The sequence below is a fragment of the Anolis carolinensis genome, chromosome 3 (assembly GCF_035594765.1).
Source record: "Anolis carolinensis isolate JA03-04 chromosome 3, rAnoCar3.1.pri, whole genome shotgun sequence".
In the NCBI taxonomy this organism is placed as follows: Eukaryota; Metazoa; Chordata; class Lepidosauria; order Squamata; family Dactyloidae; genus Anolis; species Anolis carolinensis.
The window spans coordinates 232,747,606-232,769,253 of record NC_085843.1 but is presented as its reverse complement, the minus strand read 5'-3'; the positions used below and the strand labels follow the sequence as shown (position 1 = coordinate 232,769,253).

At 40.9% G+C, this 21,648-nt stretch overlaps 2 protein-coding genes across 3 annotated transcripts in view; one reads left to right on the top strand and one right to left on the bottom strand.

Moving 5' to 3' along the window:
- fbxw4 (F-box and WD repeat domain containing 4) overlaps window positions 1-2,977 on the top strand; it is a 73,141-nt gene extending 70,164 nt beyond the window's left edge. The window contains exons 7-9 of the mRNA XM_003224236.4: window positions 1,164-1,304; window positions 1,463-1,604; window positions 2,313-2,977. Of these exons, the coding sequence (XP_003224284.2) occupies window positions 1,164-1,304; window positions 1,463-1,604; window positions 2,313-2,429 (400 nt within the window). The 3' untranslated portion in view covers window positions 2,430-2,977. The remainder of the gene's footprint in view (window positions 1-1,163; window positions 1,305-1,462; window positions 1,605-2,312) is intronic.
- Window positions 2,978-3,121: 144 nt separating this feature from the next.
- dpcd (deleted in primary ciliary dyskinesia homolog (mouse)) overlaps window positions 3,122-21,648 on the bottom strand; it is a 19,614-nt gene continuing 1,087 nt past the window's right edge. The window contains exons 2-6 of one of the 2 annotated variants that reach the window (XM_016995630.2): window positions 19,687-19,800; window positions 16,195-16,319; window positions 14,147-14,280; window positions 7,372-7,474; window positions 3,122-4,915 (exon numbers count right to left, since the gene is read on the bottom strand). In XM_016995630.2, the coding sequence (XP_016851119.1) occupies window positions 4,811-4,915; window positions 7,372-7,474; window positions 14,147-14,280; window positions 16,195-16,319; window positions 19,687-19,800 (581 nt within the window). In that variant the 3' untranslated portion in view covers window positions 3,122-4,810. The remainder of the gene's footprint in view (window positions 4,916-7,371; window positions 7,475-14,146; window positions 14,281-16,194; window positions 16,320-19,686; window positions 19,801-21,648) is intronic. The other variant, XM_016995629.2, reaches the window with a different exon arrangement.

Below are 21,648 nucleotides of genomic sequence, written 5' to 3'. Positions count from 1 at the left end.
CATTCTTATTTTCTTTCACAGAGTTACACTCTTGTTCCACACATGTATTCCCAATGCAAGACGTGTAGAACCTTTCTGACACATCCTGGGTTGCAGTGGTCGCAGGAGTTGAACCTACTAGCACATGTGTATATAATAAAGTCTTTTCCTATACATGGGCATCTCTACTGGCTCCCATTTATCCTAAATTCTCGCTGAGATTGTTGTTAGTAGGAGAAGGCAAACTGTGATAGAGTAAAGTGAAATAGTGTTGTCCCCCCATAAACTAACTGGGGAATTGGATGCACGCAGGAAATTGGTAAGGGGTTCAGCTGCTATATCCATATTGTCTAGGACAACCTATTTAGGACATTGCTAACAGACATATATTTATGTAATTTTGTTTCATTTATGTAATTAACATTTTGTTGTTCTTTAATATATTTTGGGAGATGGTTCTGGAAAGTTCAACAACTTGACCCAGGGTCATGAGATGGGGTATCTGTGAAGACAGTTTTGCATACTTGTTTTGGAGCTATGTTGGGCCACAAATATTTTCCAGTGGAAGCATTGCTTCTTCAATTTTTCAGAACAGGACAAAATCAGAAACGAAGAAAAACACTTCACATGGTACCAAACATTTTTTCCCATGATGTGCCTGTGCAACAAGGAAAGCAGTGACAAATTGTAGCTCATTAATGTTAGTGCCCTGCAGATACATATATGTTCACATGCCTTCTACAGATTATTATTTCACTCATGCCTATGGTGGGAAGGGTGTGTGCGTGGCTAAACTTGGCTAACACAATGAAGAGTTGGAAGAGTCCAACCTACTGCCAGTGCAGGAATCCACAGCTATGGTAAAGGAGCATTCTTGAGAGGGTGGTTATCCAACTTTTGTTTTAAAACTTTCGGTAAAGAAGAGTCAATCACTTCACTGAGCTCGTCCATTCTGTCAGGCAACTCATACTGCCAAGATATTCTTTGTAAAAAAAGAAATGGACTCTGAGACTTCAATGCCAACCACACATTTGCTCCCACAAAACACAGCAAAACTGTTATCAGAGTACAGAAAATGGTTGAAGCTAAGAGAAATACAGCAGAGGGAAACTATGAGTAGCAGTATGGTTAATGTTGCAGCTGGGCAACATTACATCAAAGAGCTTGTTTTATTGTCTTTTCAGTGGGCAGCTAGTCACCTGCCTTGGAACAGATTTCCACCGGGGAGCTGGAGCCTTGGATGTTTTATATGAAACACCTTCCACATTGCTGTCTTGTGGGTATGATACTTACATCCGCTACTGGGATCTAAGGATAAGCACAAGGTATGTCTTGGAGTTTACTTTCTCACTTGAAAAAAAAACCCTCTTGTTGCTAAATTTGTTGAGTAACTTTTCAATATCATTAAAAGACTAATAAAAAGGGTTTTTGAAGAATGCCTTAAAACTTTGGCTTGTAACACTACTTTTTTCCCCCCACAAAGGGAATGTGTCAAAAAATGGGAAGAGCCACATGATAGTGCCCTGTACTGTATTAGGAGTGATGGAAATCACATGATTGCAAGTGGCTCTTCTTATTATGGTGTGGTCCGTCTTTGGGATAAACGGCAAACTAGATGCTTGCAGGTAAGGCAGCACTGCTTATGTTCTCAGATGTTAAAAAGTGAACTGCACGAAGTTCTTTGTAAACAGAAATCAATAGTCATGGCTTTGGATAGAGATGGAGCTCAAACACACATTTTGTTATGACACTTATGATGTGGTGGTATTGTACAAGTTGTTAAACCTAGTCTGCTTTGTAAATCTAAGCTTGATGTTAAAATAAGAGTTTATGTAGAAAGACCTATGGTTGCTACAACAGTTTCAGTAAAGATAGGATGAAAATGTTAATAATCACCATCCTGCTTATCCTTTAGAGCTAAAAAAATCTTCAAAATAAATTTTACTGTTGGAGTGCTAGCAAAGGAGGTTTTGATTTCTTGTCTGTAGGCACAATAGGTAGGAAAGCCTTGGGCATGGCCCAGTTTCATATATGTGTGAATATCAGGATAGGGAACTCCTGGCACTCCAGATGTTTTGTAGTCCAGCTTCCACTGTCTTGTTATTGACCATGATAGGTGGGAGGTTATTGGAGTTGATAGTTAAAAATGAGGAGCTAATGGTGTTGTGCCTCTCATCTCTATAGCTGTTGATGCTATCTTGAACTAATCTTGATAATGCTACCATGATAATTGTAGATTTAAGAACTGAATGAAATGTTGGGTTCTACATGCCATTTTCTCATTTCCCTAACCGCTGAATGATTTGACTCCCAAATTTGTCATTTTTTTGCAGAGCTTCTTCTTGTCATCTCCTGTTAGTAGTCCTGTTTATTGTCTACGCTTTAGCACCACTCATCTCTATGCCAGCTTGGCATCTGCACTGTATGGCCTCGATTTCACCACCTCCTGACAGAGATTGCCCTGGACTTGCAGATCTGATATCCATCTCAGGGAGTACAAAGAAGAAAAAACGTCTTTGAGACAACAAGCAGACTGAAAATCACAAAGTGCTAAGGGCAACCCTGTGTAGAGAAAATATTTGCCTTCTGGTTTCACTAAGAGTAAGGTATCCTGCCAACTCTTATTTTATACATATGGGGGTTCTGTTGCCTGTTTTATTTATATGGAAACATTATTCAGGAAAACTGAAGATGTGTGCAGTCTTTTTCACATCCACCTGTGTGTGCTGCAAGTTGCACTGTATTCATCTGCTGGTGTTAATTTAGGAGAAAGTACCCTGGACAGTGAAGTGGCTAATAAATATCCTTTTACTTCTGCTTTACTGACACTCATCACTGCCTCATAAATGAACAGAGTGTTTTAAGACTGAAGCCTTAGTTGGCTTTGTATAAGTTGTACCAAATGTAATAGCCACAGTCTGACTGAACATAATGCTTCTTTGGATTGATACTGTTAGGTCAATATGCTGAATAAACTGTGAAAGTGGAGTACATGAAATTAATTGTTTCAGTCCCTTGGATTTCAACACCATTAACCAACTAGTGACAATACAGTCAGATAAGGGATACTCTGAATGGATGATGGCATTAAAATACCAAGAATTGTTTATCCATAAATCAAGGTAAGTGAGGTTCAGCCAACTGTGGTAATAATGGAACTCCCTTTATATACACTCAGAATGTATAACGGTGGCACACAGCACAGACTGAGAATGTTACCAAACAATCCAAAATTAGCCCTCAAGGCTAAGACCAATGAATACCCCCCCCCCCCCCCCGGTAAACAGTATAGTTCTTAGTTCCAGATACCCAGAGAATGGAGAAAGCAGTACTGGAAGAGAGATTAAATGGTAAAAACCCAGAATACTTACTACATTTTTTGTAGTTTCCACTTATTTATCCTATTTGCTGCTATTACATTTTAATAGCTGCTATTTCCATGTGAGGTGAGAAATGACTGTGCTTGTAGAATTGGGTGGAAAAGCACCATATGCACCTGAATTTTTCAGATATTGTGGTTCCTGGCACACAAAGGTATGCAAGCACATCTTCTGTTTCTGTATGTCTCTGATGCAAGAAAATAGTTCTCATAGAATAGGCAAGCAGTTGGCTTATGGAGGTTGAGCGTCCCTTATCTGGTTGTTCAAAATCCAAAACTGTCCACATGGGTGGCTGAGCTTGTAAACCTTTGCTTTCTGATGATTCTATGTACACAAACCATTTCAAGCACAAATTTGTTAAAATTATTGTATATAAAATTGACTCCAGGCTATGTGTATATGCAACATATACAAATTGCATGTTCAGACAAATTTCCAACATATTCTTATTGTGTTTATGAAAATATTCCAAAATCCAAAGCTCTTCTGGTCCCAAGAATTTTAGATAAGGGATACTTAACACTTATATGCTCATATATTTTCCATATCTGTGAAAGAGGGAAAACTCACACAGAATCAAAATGTGATGACAAGTACATTCCTTGAAGGGGGGGAGGCAGTGCATCTTATAGCCTCTCCCAGAATAGACTAAGCTCTCACTTTTCACCATGCCACTCTTGAGAATGGGATGGCTTCTTTTTAAAATAAAAATGCCATACTTTAATTTTTATCAAAACAGGAAGCATCACCTTTCCTAAGTAGAGCCCCCTGGAATGCCTGGCTGGGAAAATGTACTGGCCCGCTGAGGCCATGCTGGCACTCCCCCCCCCCCCCCCCGTGGAATGATCCCTGATTTATCCACGGGTCATATCAAAATCCACAGTTTTGGTTCTAAAACCTGCTTTCAATTTACATGCCAAGTACATACAGTATAACACCTTTCTAAGACACAAATGGTGGAAAGAGTAAAACCTACCATCTTTTGTTTTGGAGAAAATTCAGGTATAAACATCTTTTTAGTAAATTCAAAGGTAATTGCAGATACACCTGAGATTTGCATCAAGTTTTTGTTTGGCTTTTGTCTCAATATCACCCTTAGAGGTTAAGAAGCAGTTGTAGCCATTTAATGAAAAGTTTCCTCACATCCTTAAGGGCTGTCAAAAACCAAGTTGTAGACTGCTAAAATAATTCATGTATAAAGGTACTTGTGCTAATATGACAGCTTTTTGTTCATCCAGGAGTGTTGAAAGTAAATTCCTGAAAGCCTTGCCTCTACAAAACTGTCCCTTTCCACACAGGCTGGGTGTCAACAGTACACAACAGTCTGTGTAGAGAATATATGATGTTCACCAAATAATTTCCAAACAAATGTATCTCAATCCAACATGTTTAGCAAAAAGTAAAAGTAACAAAATATGTACAGGGAGAAAAAAGCATTCTGTAATGGTTGACTACTGTGTCTTGCACTCTCCATCTCCATCATTTGCTGCCTTGATCTTCTTCAGCTCCTTTTGTAGCTCCTCTTCTGCAGCCAAAATCTCCTTTGGTTTATGATACTATAGAAGAGAAAAATTACCTCTTTCACAAACAGGAATGTCACATAGTACCTTATATGCAAAAGCAGGAACAACCACAGGGACTGCCATGATGTGCTGTTGTCTTTTTATCCACCTAAAGCTAAGGTGTAGTGGCATCAGTTCTGGGTTAAGACTCTGGTGGCAAAGAACCTAATGTGACTTCGTTTGCCTTCGTTTACCATCAGATGTGCAAAGTCACAGGCTGAAAGCAGGGAGCCACAGGACATGCAGACAAGACAAAATGTGGCCACAGATTCACATCTATTTTCTAGTGAGATGGAAGGTTCATCTAATTACACTATATCTCATTTTTCTCAAACTGAAATGGCACTAATAAATAGTACAGACAGTGATTGAGTGAAGCTAAAGATTCTGAAATTATACCTCAGCAAAATAAAGTTGAACTGCTAGTAGACGTATCAGGTGCAGCTCTATTCAGGTATGAATCCTTAAAACATAGCATTATTTCACATCCACATATTGAACTGAATTATTTGTAAAATAGAAGGGAAGTACCATATATACTCGAGTATAAGCTGACCCGAATATAAGCCGAGGCACTTAATTTTACCACAAAAAACTGGGAAAACTTGTTGACTCGGGTGGGAAATGCAGCAGCTACTGGTCAATTTCAAAAATAAAAATAGATAACAATAAAATTACATTAACTGAAACATCAGTAGATTAATGTTATTTGAATATTTACCGTGCTTCAAAGAAAAAAAGAAAACTAGCTCTGTAAGTAGAAAAGTGGGGCCAACAAAAACAGTATGGTATAAACAACTTAATAATAATAATATGTTTATACTAATATTAGTAATAGTAACTGAGTTGGAACGGACCTCTGAGGACCATCTAGTCCAACTCCCTTCACTCTGTCTTCATACAGGGAAAATCCAATTAAAGCCCCCCCCCAACAGATGGCCATCCAGCTCTAAAAATATTAATATTAGCAATAGTTGGAAGGGATCGCTAAGGGCCATCTAATCCAACTCCTTTCATTCTGCCTTCATACAGGGAAACCCCAATCAAAGCCCCCCCCCAAAAGATGGCCATCCAGCTTTAATAAAAATGTTAGTATTAGGAAAAGTTGGAAAGGAACCTCTAATGACCATCTAGAATAAGGACCTTCTGCCTTCCTCCTTTCCTTCTCCCTTCTTTGCTTCACTTCCTTCTTCCTCCCTTCCTTCTTCCCATTCTCCCCCCTTCTCTTTTCCTTCCTTCTTGCTTGCTTGCTTGCTTCCTTCCTCCCTCCCTCCCTCCCTCCCTCTTCCTCAACGCCTTCCTACCTTCTTCCTTCCTTCTCTCCATCCCTTCCTCTGTTTCTCCTTCCTTCCTTCCTTCCTTCCTTCCTTCCTTCCTTCCTTCCTTCCTTCCTTCCTTCCTTCCTTTCTCCATCCTAATCTTCCTTTCCCGGCTCGGTGACGCAACTGAGTCTCCATTGCCTGCCTGCCTGCCTGACTTCTGGACTTCACTGCGAGAAGCAAGACAAGCATGGAGGGAGGCGTGCGCCTCCATTTCTCCTGTCTCCGCGCGCACAACCTTTCTGGTCGTGCGGAGAGCAGAGGATGCCTGCACGGTGACAGAAGGGGAAAGAGAAGTGCGCATTTCCCTCCATGCATGTCTTGCCGCACGAGGGCTTCCCTTTTTGCTCTCCGCAGCAGCAGTGCAGCGGATGAGGAGGCCTCGGAGGCGAAGACAAGGCTGGGTGGCCGAAAAGGGTGAGAGCAGCAGTAGCAACAGAGCCTGCCCCTGCTTCACTCGAATATAAGCAGAGGGGGGATTTTTTCAGGCCCTAAAAACGGCTGAAAAACCCAGCTTATATTCGAGTATATACGGTATATAACATTCACTTTACATTTTTTATAAATACCCAAATAAAATAATTTCTTTATAAAGCTTTTAATGGTTTGAATCTAAAATGTAAACTAAATGTAATCAATCAATTAACATTATTTTGAACGCTGAGAATGTCCAAAAGAAATTCCAGGTCTACTTTTTTTGGAAAACACACACACCACTGGATACTATCCTTTTTCCTGTTTTGATATTCACCCTCCTTTAGTAAGTCAGCTTGTTAGACCCCCATGTGTTTATCACAAAAACTACAGAACACAACAGGCTGCTGTTTTCTGACTGCTCATTTCTGAATTCACACATCCTACACTCTTCCCATATTATGTTGTTCAATAGTAGAGTGGGAACGAAGCAAGGAAAAGAAGTTACTGTTACACTCTCAAGAAGGCACATTAAGGAATGGAAAGGCAACAGCAAGGCTCAACATCGATACGGACCCCACCTGCTTGAACATCCAGATTGCAACTCAAAGAACTGCAGTGACAGGCTGACAATATGCCTTTTTACATGGGCAGCTTTGCAAAAAAAAAAGTACTGGGAGATGTTAATACTGATAGTTCAGCCTTATGGGTACTTACCGTGATGATCAAAGTGTTGTTGGCATGTGTGAAGCTCAGAGCTGTGCTATCCAAGGGTAGCTGGAACCTGTCTAGGTCAGGAATGGAGAACCTTTTGTAATACCTGGAAGCAAGTGAGAAAGAGAATGGGGGAGTAAGGCCAGGTTTGAATAACTTCCTGCACTAATAGAAGCTCTCAGTTTAGAAAGATGTGATTCTATTCAAAAAATAATTTTAAGTCAGAGAAACACTGAACAGAATTATTATTATTATTATTATTATTATTATTATTATTATTATTATTATTATTATTATTAGCTAAAATGCTAAGCACTTTCTTTCCATATCTAACTGACTGAAATAATATTTTGATATGATGAAAGCAGAAGTGGGCAACTGCTGCAAGGGTCAATTTTCATCCATGCTTTTGGCTGAAAATGAAGGCCAGGAATGACCCGAACCACTTCTGACTTGTGCTTCCTGAGAGTTTGGTTGGCTTTTGGACACATTTGTAATTCTGTGGTGTCATGATACTGAATTACATGTATATGTTTTTGTGTTTGGGGCTCATTTGGGGGGGGGGGGAATTGCCAGGCTTCTAACCGGAGCGAACTACAGGGCACGTTCTACGCCTCTGTTTAAGGAGCTCCACTGGCTGCCGTTTACTTTCCGGGCCCAATTCAAGGTGCAAAGCCCTAAACGGCTTTAAACCTACAAAGCCCTAAACGGTTTGGGACCCACCTACCTTAGAGACCGCATCTCCCCCTATGAACCTGCTCGTTCTCTTCGCTCGTCGGGTGAGGTCCTCCTCTCGCTTCCACCACCTTCGCAGTCGCGGTTGGTGGGGACAAGAGAGAGGGCCTTCTCCGTCGTGGCCCCCGACTTTGGAACTCGCTCCCCAGGGAGATCAGGCAGGCCCCTACCCTCCTCTCCTTCTGGAAGAGCCTAAAAACCTGGCTCTTCGAAAAGGCCTTTGACGATTAATTATTAGGTTGAACTATCTGCCCATCCAACTACAGTTTTTTTCTGCCACTACTATTTTGCACTTCACTGAGAAACTACCTCTCCCATTTGATATATTTTGCACTTTGGCCCAGATCCTTGTTTTACTCTCCTGCTTTTAATATTTTATGCTATATGTTGATTACTATGATGGTTTTATTGAAATTGATGTTGTATTGTTGGAATAATTGTTTTATCATTTTATTGTTGTAAGTTTTCGGGCTTGGTCCCCATGTAAGCCGCTCCGAGTCCCCATTGGGGAGATGGGGCGGGGTATAAAAATAAAGTTGTTGTTGTTGTTATTATTATTATTATTATTATTATTATTATTATTATTTTAAAAAACATTGGAGTGGTCTTAGAGTGATTACAAGTTGACGCTTGCCTGACTACAGATAAGATCAACAGATCCAGGGACAAAGGACATAGCAAAAGGGTCAAGGACGCATCTGACATGCTTTCCTGAATTAAAGGATGCCCCTACTAATTGGCCAACAAATGTTATTTTTATACAGCTGCACATAAAATCTGCGAAAGTATTTCCTGCTGTGTGACACAAGGAGGGCTCTACTTAAAATGATGCCTGTTCCAACAAGTGCACATTATCTCAAAATGAGGAAAGTATGCTTCCCATATTCACATTTGATTCAGTACTTCATTTCAATCAATCATACCAAGTTTATACTATTATTTGACCTTCAGTTTCATAATGAGGTGATCGCTGCCTTTTCCAAATATGATAGTAAGATGCTTGGTAAATGGCTGAGCTCACAAAGCAAAAAGGTAGCAAGATCTCTTATTTTAGATCACCTTGAATTTTGAATGACACACACTCTCCCTCTCCCATGTATATATAGACATTCAGTAAGCCCTTCGTACCCACAGCTTCTTCAACCATCCACAGAAAACTTCCAAAAAATAAACCTTAATTTTGCAATTTTATATCTTGGACATCATTTGCTTTGGCATTATATATAATAGATTTGATGCATCCATGGACTCTGCTTTCCGTGGCGATCTTGGAACTAAACACCAGCAGATGCCAAGGTCTTACTGTACACATGGTTGTTTTATTCACCAGTCATTTGTTTGAATTGCCTTATCTTCTTCCAGCCACAACTTAACCATGGGGGAAGAACACTATTCTTATTTTCTCCCTCTAGGATTGCTGTCATGTATCCCCCTCTCCTTTGTTACTTTGAACTCTTCCATTGTGAAATTCCCTCCACCAGTGACATGTTTCTGGTGCTACAAAGTGAACAGGAGAATTTATTTCCTGGTGTCAGATCCATGAGCCATCCTTCTCCATTAAGATGGTTTTGCTCGGAGGTTGACTGCTTGAACTGCTGCGGCACAAAACATGAACCCTTTCTTTTCTAAGCCTTAACGAAAATGCACACAAAGGCCATCCAGCCCTGGCTGCCTTGCTTGCGAAGGAGGAATGTTACCGCAGGGCTTGGGGTTTTCTGCGTGTATTTGGGAAAGGTGGCAGACATGGATAATAATGGGGGTGTCAAAGGTTAAACAGCAAAGATTAGATGAACACAAAGACATGTTAAGGAAGTGTTAACTTCTTACTGATTGAGACAATAAAAAGCAGCCCCCCCCCAAAGCCCGGTGTTTCAAAGAGCCTAGGGAGCCTTCACTGGGAACACCAACTTTGCCCCCCACCCTTCTCCAGGGCTGAAGCAGTGGGAAAATACCTGGCCTAGTCTCCAACTCAAATCTGCGAAAGATCAAAGGAAAACAGATCTGATGCTTTACCCCCCTTTCAGTGTAATGTTAACTGCTACCTTGCCCTACAATAATTGAATCTGATGTGGCCGTGGAGGCTTTGCCTGTTTGTTTGGAAAGTTTGCCTTAATGGATTTGTTTTACAGCAAGAGGGTTGCAGCAAATCCCACTTGAGCAGCCCTTTGCTGTGACTGGAGGGGAACAAACAATGAATGACTTGGAGTGGGCAGCAATATTTTCTTTTTAAGGTCCCTTTAGGCAGTTCTGTTCTAACAGGGCTCCTGTACATTTAACAGCTGCATCCCAGGCCTTCTATGGGTTCAAATGTATCCATTTCCACATCTTCAAGACAAGCGTTATCTGTTGAGTTTCTGCCTACCATGCAACTGTTAAAGACATTAGGGCATACCTTTTTGCCCCCAAAGTATTAACTGCATTCCCTTAGGGCTCTGCTTAAGTGCAGGCTAGGAACCATTATTTACTATGGCTGCAATAACTGGCATGGGCTGTAATATTGGTTATACCTAGCAAAAAAAAAGTGTCTAGTTTTGCTAAAAGTACTGAGGGCTGAACAATGGTACACAAGCCCACATACACACTGCAGTATTTCTTCACTTGCCGTAAGAACAACAAAACAAGTGAGAAACGTGAAAAAATTGAACACAAGTAACTTAATCCTACCCCTTTCCTGTTATGCGAGGGATTCTCCCAGTATTACCAAAAAAACAGATATGATATTGTAAAGATAGAAACACCAACACAGGAAATTAAAAGGAACGGACAAAGACCACAATGGTAGCCATCTGTGACTATAACATTAAAAAATGAAGAACTTTGCTGGCATTCTAAAAATCAGAGAAGGGTTTTTTTCCTGTGTCAGGAGCAATTTGAGAAACTGCAAGTTGCTTCTGGCGTGAGAGAATTTGCCATCTGCAAGGACGTTGCCCATGGGGCGCCCGGATGTTTTGATGTTTTACCATCCTTGTGGGAGGTGAGAAGATAATGCCATGGCCTGAGAGGACTTGATGGAGATGGAATTTCACAATTAAGGTGCCTCAAAAGAGAGAGATCACCCAATCTCACTTGGAAAGATTTTTAGAGCAGGCCCCAGGTTAGCGATTTCAAACTACAGAGAGGCAACATTATCGGTTCAAGATGTGGTTGCTTGGCCAATATTTCATTTATATTTTTAAAAATATATGATTTGTAAGATAATAACTTACATTTCCATTTACACACTATAGTTGACACACTAATTGTCATCACACACAGTTCAGAAAGCTCTGGTCTATAGTTTGGTTGAAAGGTTGCTACAGGATGATGTACAAGATGTTGCACTACAACTCAGGAATGGGAGTGGGCTGACCGTATCACCCTGAAGCACCCCATTCAAGCACACAATTGTCTTCCATTACTCAAAATGGCTTTCTAGACTTTAACTTGAGTGGGTTTGATTATTTAGGACATTTTAAAATAGAAATATGATGTTGAATATTATTTTCCTCCCATGGCTTCAAAGGTTCTGGAAAGTTTATTAAAGTGGGGGCAATTATTCATGCTCACAATCACAGGAAGCTCATTTTAGACATCCCCGCTGTGTTTTGTGCCTCATCTTTTTATTCTTGATGGCACCGCAGGTATAAAAGCTACAATGAATTCCCTGCTGGAATTGAAGCACAATTTGAGTCTACCTTATCTGGAATTCCAAATACTCCCAAGTGTACACATGAGTGACTAAGATGGTGACACCTTTGCTTTTTCATAGATCAACGTAAATCAACTGTCTCACACACAAAATTCTTTTAAATACTGTATATAAAATTGCTTATGTATATGAAACATAAATAAATTTTATGTTTAGACTTGCTCCCCATTACCAGGATATCTCATTATGAGTACGCAAGTACAAGCAGTTCCCCAAGTTACAAACAAGATAGGCTCTGTAGGTTTGTTGTTAAGTTGAATTTGTTTGTAAGTTATAAACAGGCACATTTTTAACTGTATATCCAGAAAAAAAACCCCTATCTATCTATCTATCTATCTATCTATCTATCTATCTATCTATCTATCTATCTATCTATCTTTGGATAGCATAGGGAAGGGTTAACACCCTTGTGATGTTTGTTTTGTTGTCTGTGCCCTTGTTCAGAAGATTTTCCCTCACTTTCTGTCTCTGTGATAATTGGATTTTGAAAAAATAGCTTGCTGTGGAAACAAGGATTGGTGATAAAACTTCAGTGGAGACTCATTTTTAGGAGTTAGTTTCCCTTCCTAGGGATAGAACTCCCCCACTTCCTGTTGGCTCATCCCGTTTGTAACTATGAGTCTTTTGTAAATTGGATGTTTGTAACTTGGGGACTACCTATATTCCAAAATTAAAACAAAACAAACACCCGAAATACTGAAAACTTTGGTTCCCAAACATTTTAGATAAGGGATACTCAATTTGTATATTGTGTAACCTCATGTGTCAGACTACTATTGTTTTAGCTAAGCACTGCTTTTCATGTAAAACAACAGTGGCCAATTAGTACAGGACCTTTAGTTTTTGGATGCAAAGCAAATTCATTTATTTTGTGAAAGAAATTATTAAGATCTAGTTTCAAGATCTGCCACACCACACTTGGGACTTTTAACACACATCTGAAATTGGCATTCATAGGAGCGAATTACAATAAAGGACAAAGCATTGCAAATCTATGGTTCCACATGATCTTAGCTTTCCTAAATTTCCTTTTCAGTTATACAATTAAAAGGTAAAGATTTCCTCTGATATTAAGTCCAGTCATGTCTGACTCTGGGGGTTGGTGCTTATCTCCATTTCTAAGCCGAAGAGCCGTCGTCGTCTGTAGACACCTCCAAGGTCATGTGGTCGGCATGACTGTATGGAGCGCCGTTACCTTCCCGTCGGAGCAGTACCTATTGATCTACTCACATTTGCATGTTTTCGAACTGCTAGGTTGGCAGAAGCTGGAGCAACAGCAGGTGCTCACTCCGCTCCCGGGATTTGAACCTGGGACCTTTCGGTCTGCAAGTTCAGCAGCTCAGCGCTTTAACACACTTCGCCACTGGGCTCTTTATACAATTAAATACCCCTTTTTTTAAAAAAAACCAACACTCAGTGGTTCAAGGGGTGATGCCACCTCACTTGTAAAAAGATATTACTGATATTCAGCTCTTCTACTTCCTCTCTTCGTTGCATTTTTCAGGGCCATTTTCCAAATAAATGGCATTTCATGTTCTGTGCAAAGTTATGCTATCTTAAGCCCAACATTAATATAGGCATCTATGTTCAAGTCTCCACATGATTCGATTTTATCATAAGGAGATGTTCTATGGCAGTGGTTCTCAACCTGGGGTCCCCAGATGTTTTTGACCTTCAACTTCCAGAAATTCTAACAGCTGGTAAACTGGCTGGGATTTCTGGGAGTTGTAGGCCAAAAACATCTGGGGACGCCAAGTTGGGAACCACTGTTCTATGGGATCTGTCCAAGGCTAGATTAGCATCCTATTTCCAACATTAGCTATCAGTCCACAAGCAGAACAAGAAAAAAGGAGCCACGATTATTTTCCTACTATTTAGAGCCCAATCCTGCACCTGCTAATAGCAATCAGAAGGAAAGATGCTAACTGGAAGGGCCCACAGGGTTAATGTAGTCTGGCCTTCATTGTGAAGTGTTTGACAAGTCCTGGCTACATCCCTGGTTCTTTACTGTCACTGATTAATAGTACTCTTTGCCCTCAGAAGAACTCTAGCAAGCCTTAAGCTGAACAGCCAAACAGAAAAGAACAGGCCTTTGCCAACAGCACCACCTCTAGGCAGTCTTCAGGGATTACATAAAAATTGGTTAGGAGCCAGAAATGAGAAGTGAATTACCAACAATTGAGTGTGAACAAACTCAATTTGATTTCTAACTTAATATTTTTAACTAGGAAGACCAGAAGTTGCTGGATTTGGTAAGAAAGCATGTTCATGCCACTGTCTCCAGGTCTTGCAGTTTATTTAAGGCTCTAAACTGTAACAACTGGATCCCACCCTCAGTGAACCCTGCTTACTGACTTCTTATTTGTCGTCCGGACCACACAGCAGCGCTGATCCTTCTCCACTGAAACACTATATACATCTTTGGGATATGGTAGGTTCCGGATCCGCCACTGGAAACTGCTCTTGGTGTCTTTTCTCATAAAGACAGGCTAAAGAAAATGTACATGTTTAGTCACCCCCATTCTACTCTGGTGGGATAGTAAACACATATAAATTTTCTTGTAACAGCATAAGTGAGGATTCCTAGTCTTCCCCTTAAGGTGCTTGTTCTTATTAATCAGACTTCTGTTATATTGAAGCTGAATTCCAATATCAAATTAGAACTGCTACTTTATTAGGTGTACTCTAGGTCCAAAAAAAAAACATACAGCCTTTTGAGTTCTACAGAACTCATCAAGCAAGATAGCAAACACCATCAGAAAGAGGAAAGGATGTGAGTGACCTGTGTTTCATTCATGGAACCTGTATTTAGAGTAATGCTGAAATGTAGGGGGGTTTTGTGTTTGTATTTCACTGTGTTTATTTTTCTCCATGTTGATTATGAGTTCTATAGGAAGGAGAACGATCAGTATTAGTGTTTTCATTCATCTCATTTGGAGGCATCCAGTTTTCCACCCAGGCTGCCCAAATGAAATGATGACGCACAACTGGAAGAAAGCAAGCTGGAAGGGAGGGAAAAGGGTCGAAGGAAAAGAGTTATTGTGGAGGAGAGACAAATCTGATCCCTCAAAGATTAAAAGAGTAAATTCCACAAAAGGTGGCAATCAAAATATTTATTCCTAGGCCACATGCTGTCAGGATAAAGTATGAGCAGAACCTTACTAGGTCAAGACAAGAGCTGTGGGCTGTAAGGAAGGGCCAAAGCTGAGTAGTACAGCATAAGTATTGTATATAGAAGGTTCCAGTTCCTGCAGTTAAATGGTACAGTAAGACTCTGCATCCTCGGGGGATATGATCTTGGCTGGACTGCAGTTACCTGAAACCATGGATACAATTAAACAGCATTACCTAAATCCCGGAGAAATGTCCTCTATAGGAATTTACTAGGTCCTTCATGCAATTCTATGATATGCTTCCCCCGGAGTTGCCAGAGATACTGGAGGACCTAGCAAATTCTTAGATTAAGATTAGATGCCTCTCTAGGAATTCTAAGTCTCCAACAAACTCTATAATATGTTGAGACCAGATCGTGGGTAATAACCCACGATCTGGTCTCAACATATTATAGAGTTTGTTGGAGACTTAGAATTCCTAGAGAGGCATCTAATCTTAATCTAAGAATTTGCTAGGTCCTCCAGTATCTCTGGCAACTCCGGGGGAAGCATATCATAGAATTGCATGAAGGACCTAGTAAATTCCTATAGAGGACATTTCTCCGGGATTTAGGTAAATGGAATTGCAGATATGGGTTTTGCAGTTATGGGGAGGGGGCTATTCAATACAGTAAGACCTCCAGATCCACATGACCCCATTCTCATTGACCTGCTGCCAGTTCAAATATTAACTCCATACAGCACGGGGTGCTCCACTCTGTCTTCTCAAAATTCATGAAGCCAATTCTCCTTGGTAGCTTTTTCATACTGTGTTTGTTTTGTTCCAAGGTTTGTTTTTTTGTTCCAAGGTTTGTTTGTTTTTTATCTGCCTTTCTGTTGCCTTTGTGTCATATTTTTAATGGAATGTTTGATTTTATATTGTATGTTGAGAGTTCTTCTAAATGGTGCATGGGCATTTGAAATGAAGGATAATTTTTTTTATAAATAAGAAAATATTGGGGTTCATGGAATATTTCCAATTTAGTACAAAAGAGTTTCATATATTTATATTAGCAATCAAGTCATCCCCAATATTCTTCAGAGTCCTGAAGTCATCTAACAGAGCTATACGTGAGGTTTCTCACCTTGGGAATATCCTCACAAAAACGACATCCCAGCTCTTGAATGAGTTACATAATGTTAGGCTGGAATCAAGTGTCTGAATTTAAACAACCTCAAAATACCCAATATGTTACTTGAAAAATTAGTGCCATTCACACTTTAGCTATGAGTAAGCTAAACCTTACTTACATTGCTACTACTCTCTTTTATGAGGTCACGATCCAGTGTAGCTGGCACAAACAAGTTTGGCTCTCCCACTTCAATCTGCCAATTGCCAGAAGCACCCAGGGTATTCTTTTCTCTCCATTTCCTCACTGCAGAGAAAGGAAAGGAGAAAGAGCAGCGCATCCTTAAAATGTTCTTTGAGAAAAACATCCTCAACAAATTTGTAGCAGATTTGTGGTGGGAAGGGTTTTCTTGACACTTCAAGGAGTAACATCACATGCTATGTGGTTGGAATAATTTTACATGTGAGTCACATGGTTGAGAAACTAATGAATAAAAACTGTTAGATAATGAAATTAATTTTCTTGAAAATATTTATATAAGAAAGATTCAAGTGCCTTAAGCTAACTGGTATCTAATTGCAATCAGCCCTGCATAATGACCTCCACGTCATCTGTTCTTTCCCTCCAACAGCCACAGCCTACACAACCTACACCTGTTGATAAACTCTACAAGTTAGCTGGCATTGCCCCTCCTGACGTGCGACGGGAAGTTGCTGCTAACGGTGAGAGAAATAAGGTTGAACACTGTGAAAGCCACCCACTGCATGACTATCAGCCTCCTCCCACCAGACTCAAATCAAGGAAGGGCTTCATGAGAACCACCACTCCTCTTGATGTTCCTCCAGCAACAGTAAGGGTGTCCCTCTGGGCAGCTAAACCTGGCAATTCTAACTGGATGGCCCCCCATGAGGGTCTTCCTCTAGGGGCAAACCAAGAATGGGCAACTTGGAAGTCCCTGAACAGACTCAGAAGTGGAGTGGGCAGATCTAAAGACAACTTGGAAAGGTGGCACTACCTGGAGGAATCCTCCACCTTGTGTGACTGTGGAGCAGAACAAACAACCCCGCACATGTATGCTTGCCCACAATGTCCTGCCTCATGCACAGAGGAGGAGTTGTTTAAAGCTACGGACAATGCGGTTGCTGTTGCCCGTTTTTGGTCTAAAACCATTTAGTTGATTGTGATTTCCTTTTTTCCCATCATTTTAAAATGTATTTGTTATGCAATGCTTTTGACACAAAATAAAATAAAATAAAATAAAATAAAAGCCACAGCCCACTACTTTAGCACCAGGTCTCTGCCTCACTTCAAGGCCGCCCTCACCAAGCCTCTGTCATTCCTTCATCCATCCTCTCAAACAAATTGATCTGAATTAGATTTTTTAACAGATATGATATCCACATCTGTGGCATATAGATAGGCCAGAACTGTTGGCAGGAAAGATGAACAGGGAGGAAGCAGAGGATGAGCTGGCAGCAGTGGCCTGGTTCTGCAAGGTTTCCCAGATTTAGAGTCCTCCTACTTCTCTTTGTACTGTGGAGGGGCAGGATCTGGGTCATTGCAACTACTCCCTTCACCTGGAGACTGCAAAGCCTTTGAAGTCTTAACCAAAGTGTTCCGCAAAGTGAGTGGGAGAGCAGCAGCAGAAGAAGGTGGAGAAAAAAGGAAGGCAGAGCTAGTGGCTCCCAGGAACAGCTCTTGCTGCAAGTCCTTGTCATTACAGTACTATCTCCACTACTACTGTTAACACTACCACCAGATTATGTGGGCCACATGAAATGGGAGAAGGAGAAGGCTTGTTCGTGTGGCATGAACTTCCTATCATGAAAGGGGTAGTGTTAAGTACAATGGAGCTGCTCCTTAAACTAGTTAAGAACCAGCTGCAGACTCATGAGTAATCATATCCGTGGATACATATAAAGTTGTCCTTTCTCTATTACTATTATGCATTTCCCCCCTATTTTCAAAGCAACAGATTTGATTTTGTATCATGCATCTATCACATGCAGGAGGGCCTACAATGCACTGCTGGCTCTTTCTTTGAAATTGCTCAGCAGCCCCACTTCTGATGTCTACATGGTATTGTGGAATTTCCTGACCTTAGGGCCTAGCCAGGGTATGATCTAGCACTCTTACAAGTCTATATTTCCTGGCTCAGAGATCCATGCTCAATGCATGGATGTTAGAGGTAGAGGCAAGGAGGGGATCCATGATCTCAAATGCGTAGGCAACACACCAAGGGTTCTACAATGTATAGAAGTATATAGGCAGGAAGAGTATTCCATAATAACATCTAACTACTGATTTGAAAGTGCACAATTTGACTGGCATTTTATCTATTCATTGTTACTAATTTATTTGATAAAACACGCACTGGAATTCTACTGAATAATTGCAAATGCCTATTCATGACTTCTCTGAAGTCACAGGCCCTACGACTTTCCTTGTTTAGGAGACATATAGAAAATGTGAAAGTCTCTCACTTTCCACTTCTTGGTCACCAGCCACTGGAAAGGGGGGGGGGGGGGGGTCTGCTACTCTGTTCCTTGAGAAGCAGCTGAATGATGGTTCTCACACATACACCCTTGTGTAAGCAATGTCTGCTACAAGGGGGAGGGGGTGACAATAGGGACTGTTTCTCCCTGTTGCAACAAAATCACTTGCATGAGGGATGTGAGAACATTAGCCACTTCTCAAGCATTAGGAGCACAAATATACTGTTGATCAGAGTGACATCTGAACAGTTAAGTGGGATGGAGAGAGTTGAGACAGTATTCACCAAACTGCTATGTACCTTCCCTGGTTATATACTAGCATACCCTGGCCAAAGCCCATCTACACTGTAAAATTAATGCAGTTTAACACCACTTGAATTGCCATGGCTCAATGCTATTTATTTATTTATTTATTACAGTATTTATACCCCACCCTTCTCAACCCCGAAGGGGACTCAGAACAACTTTACAGAACACATATACGGCAAATATTCAATGCCAATTACACACAATTTTAACAAGGATAGACACACAGAAGAGGTAATCCTGTTTCCGGCATCTATTTGATGGTGTGGTTGGGCATATAATCTTGGGCATTACAGTTTGATGAGGCACCATTACTTCTGAACAGAGAAGACTAAAGACTTTTTAAAGCTACAACACTCAGGGTTCCATAGCATGGCAATTAAAGTGATGTCAAACTGCATTAATTCTGCAGTGCAGATGCACCCCCAGACATTTTAAGAAAGGGTTTTTCTTCAATTGGAAATATACAATAGTGGGATATTTTCCTGCCCACCTCAAGCATACAAGGGCATACTTGGACAGCATCCCATCTCTGAAGTTGAGAACCACTGTTCTAGTGGAAATGTTGCCGTGTTAATTAAACCAAGCCTCAAACAATTTCATCTAAAGCAGTGCTTCCCAACCTTTGGGCCTCCAGGTGTTTCGGACTTCAACTCCCAGAAATCCCAGCCAGTTTACCAGCTATTAAGATTTTTGGGTGTTGAACGCCAAAACACCTGGGGACCCACAGGTTGAGAACCACTAATCTAAAGCTATACTGTAATGAAAAGCATTTGGATGTGCCCTTTTATTTGCTGTGGTCAAAATGATTTCCCTAAGATTCTACTCATCAATGCATATTTTGTACCATTAACAAATCAAGTTTTCATTACCAAGTTTTAAATCCCAAAGAAAGAAAGGCTTACAGCACAGTTGGTTGGTCTTCATGTCATACTCTTCCGCCATCTCCTTCCCATCAGCAAACAAGTAATGGATTTTTCGTTTGCCTAAGGAAAGCACAAAGTGGAAAAGAAAACACAGGGAAAAAAATCAGTTCTACTCTACAACATCTCCACTGGTTCATTTCCCTGGTACCTCTTATGCTTGGCAGGAAGCCACAGATACCAGCCATGATTATCACTGAAGTTTTGGTATGTTTTTCTTTTGGGGTTTTTTAGGAATCAAGAGATTGCAAGGGTGCTCACTCCTAAATATACATAGGAGTGTAGAAGGATCCACTCCAATCTATGTAAAATTATACAAAACAGCATCCCATAGAATAATTCTTTCCCCAAGTCATTAGGGGAGGGACACTTGTTTGATCTCTACACCAAGATTCTGACAGTGACACCCAACAGTAAATTTATTTATTTATTGTGTCAGAAGCAAATTGAGAATGCAGCTATAATGTATAAAAAACCACAAACAAAGTTAAAAACTTGGCATTATGCTAAATTTCCTTTGTCAAGAAGCTGGTCACTTTAAGTGCCTCTGGTGTTGCTGTAAGAAGGTCCTCCATTGTAAATGTGGCAGGGCTCAGACCGCATTGTAGTAAGTGGTCTATGGTTTGCTCTTCTTCACACTTCCATGTCATGTACTCCACTTTATAGCACAATTTCTTAAGACTGACTCTGCATTTCATGGTGCCAGAGCACAGTCTGTTCAGGTCACCCAGTCTTCTGTGTGCCCAGGAGGGAGTTTATCATGTGATCAGCCACTGGTTGAGGTTCTGGGTTTTTGCCTGCCATTTTTGGACTCTCGCTTGCTGAGATGTTCCTGTATCTCTGTAGATCTTAGGAAGCTATTTCTTGATTTAAGGCGTTGGGATGCTGGCTGATATCCGAACAGAGGATCGGCCGGTGATGTCCATGCCTTGGTCCTTTCATTGTTGGCTGCTACTTCCCGGCAGATATCAGATGGTGCAATGCCAGCTAATCAGTATAACTTCTCCAGTGGTGTGGGGCGTAGACATCCTGTGATAATGTGGCATGTCTAATTAAGAGGCACATCCACTGTTTTAACATGATGAGATGTATTCCATACTGGGCATGCGTACTCAGCAGCACAGTAGCAAAACACAAGGGCAGATGTCGTCAAATGCTGCAAGAAGCGACTTGCAGCGCTTCCTTTCTGTTGAAATTGTCCACACCCTTGTGGATTTCAGTGGCTTCTATGTGCAGTCTAACATCATGGTTGTTAGACTACGAAGGATTCCCCCGAGCAGGAAGCAGCCAGGCTTTGAAGCTGCCAGGCTATTCAATGCTAATCAAGCTGGCCAATTGCAACATTCACACTGGCCTCTGGCAGACAAGAATTCTTTCCCCTACCCTGGACATTCCACAGAAATATAAAGCCCACTTGACTAGTTTCCAACAGACTTCACAACCTTTGAGGATGCCTGTCATAAATGTGGGCGAAAGGTCTGGAGAGAATGCTTCTAGAACAGGGGTCCCCAAACTTTTTAAACAGGGGGCCAGTTCACGGTCCTTTGGACCGTTGGAGGGCCGGACTATAGTTGGCCACCGAGCAATAATAAATAATAATAATAATAATAATAATAATAACAACAACAATAAAAAAGAGGGTTGGAAGAGACCCTTTGGGACATCGAGTCCAATCCCCTTCTGCTTTTGTGCACCGAAAGCACCAGCAAAGCATCCCTGACAGAAGGCCACACAGCCTCAATGTTAATAATAATACAGGGTTTTGGAACACAATACTCCTGACCTCACAATCGTGTTAAAAAACAAAGTATGGCTTGTCGATGTTGCAATCCCAGGTGACAGCAGGATTGAGGAGAAACAACTTGAAAAGCTGACACAATATGAGGATTTAAAGATCGAATTACAAAGACT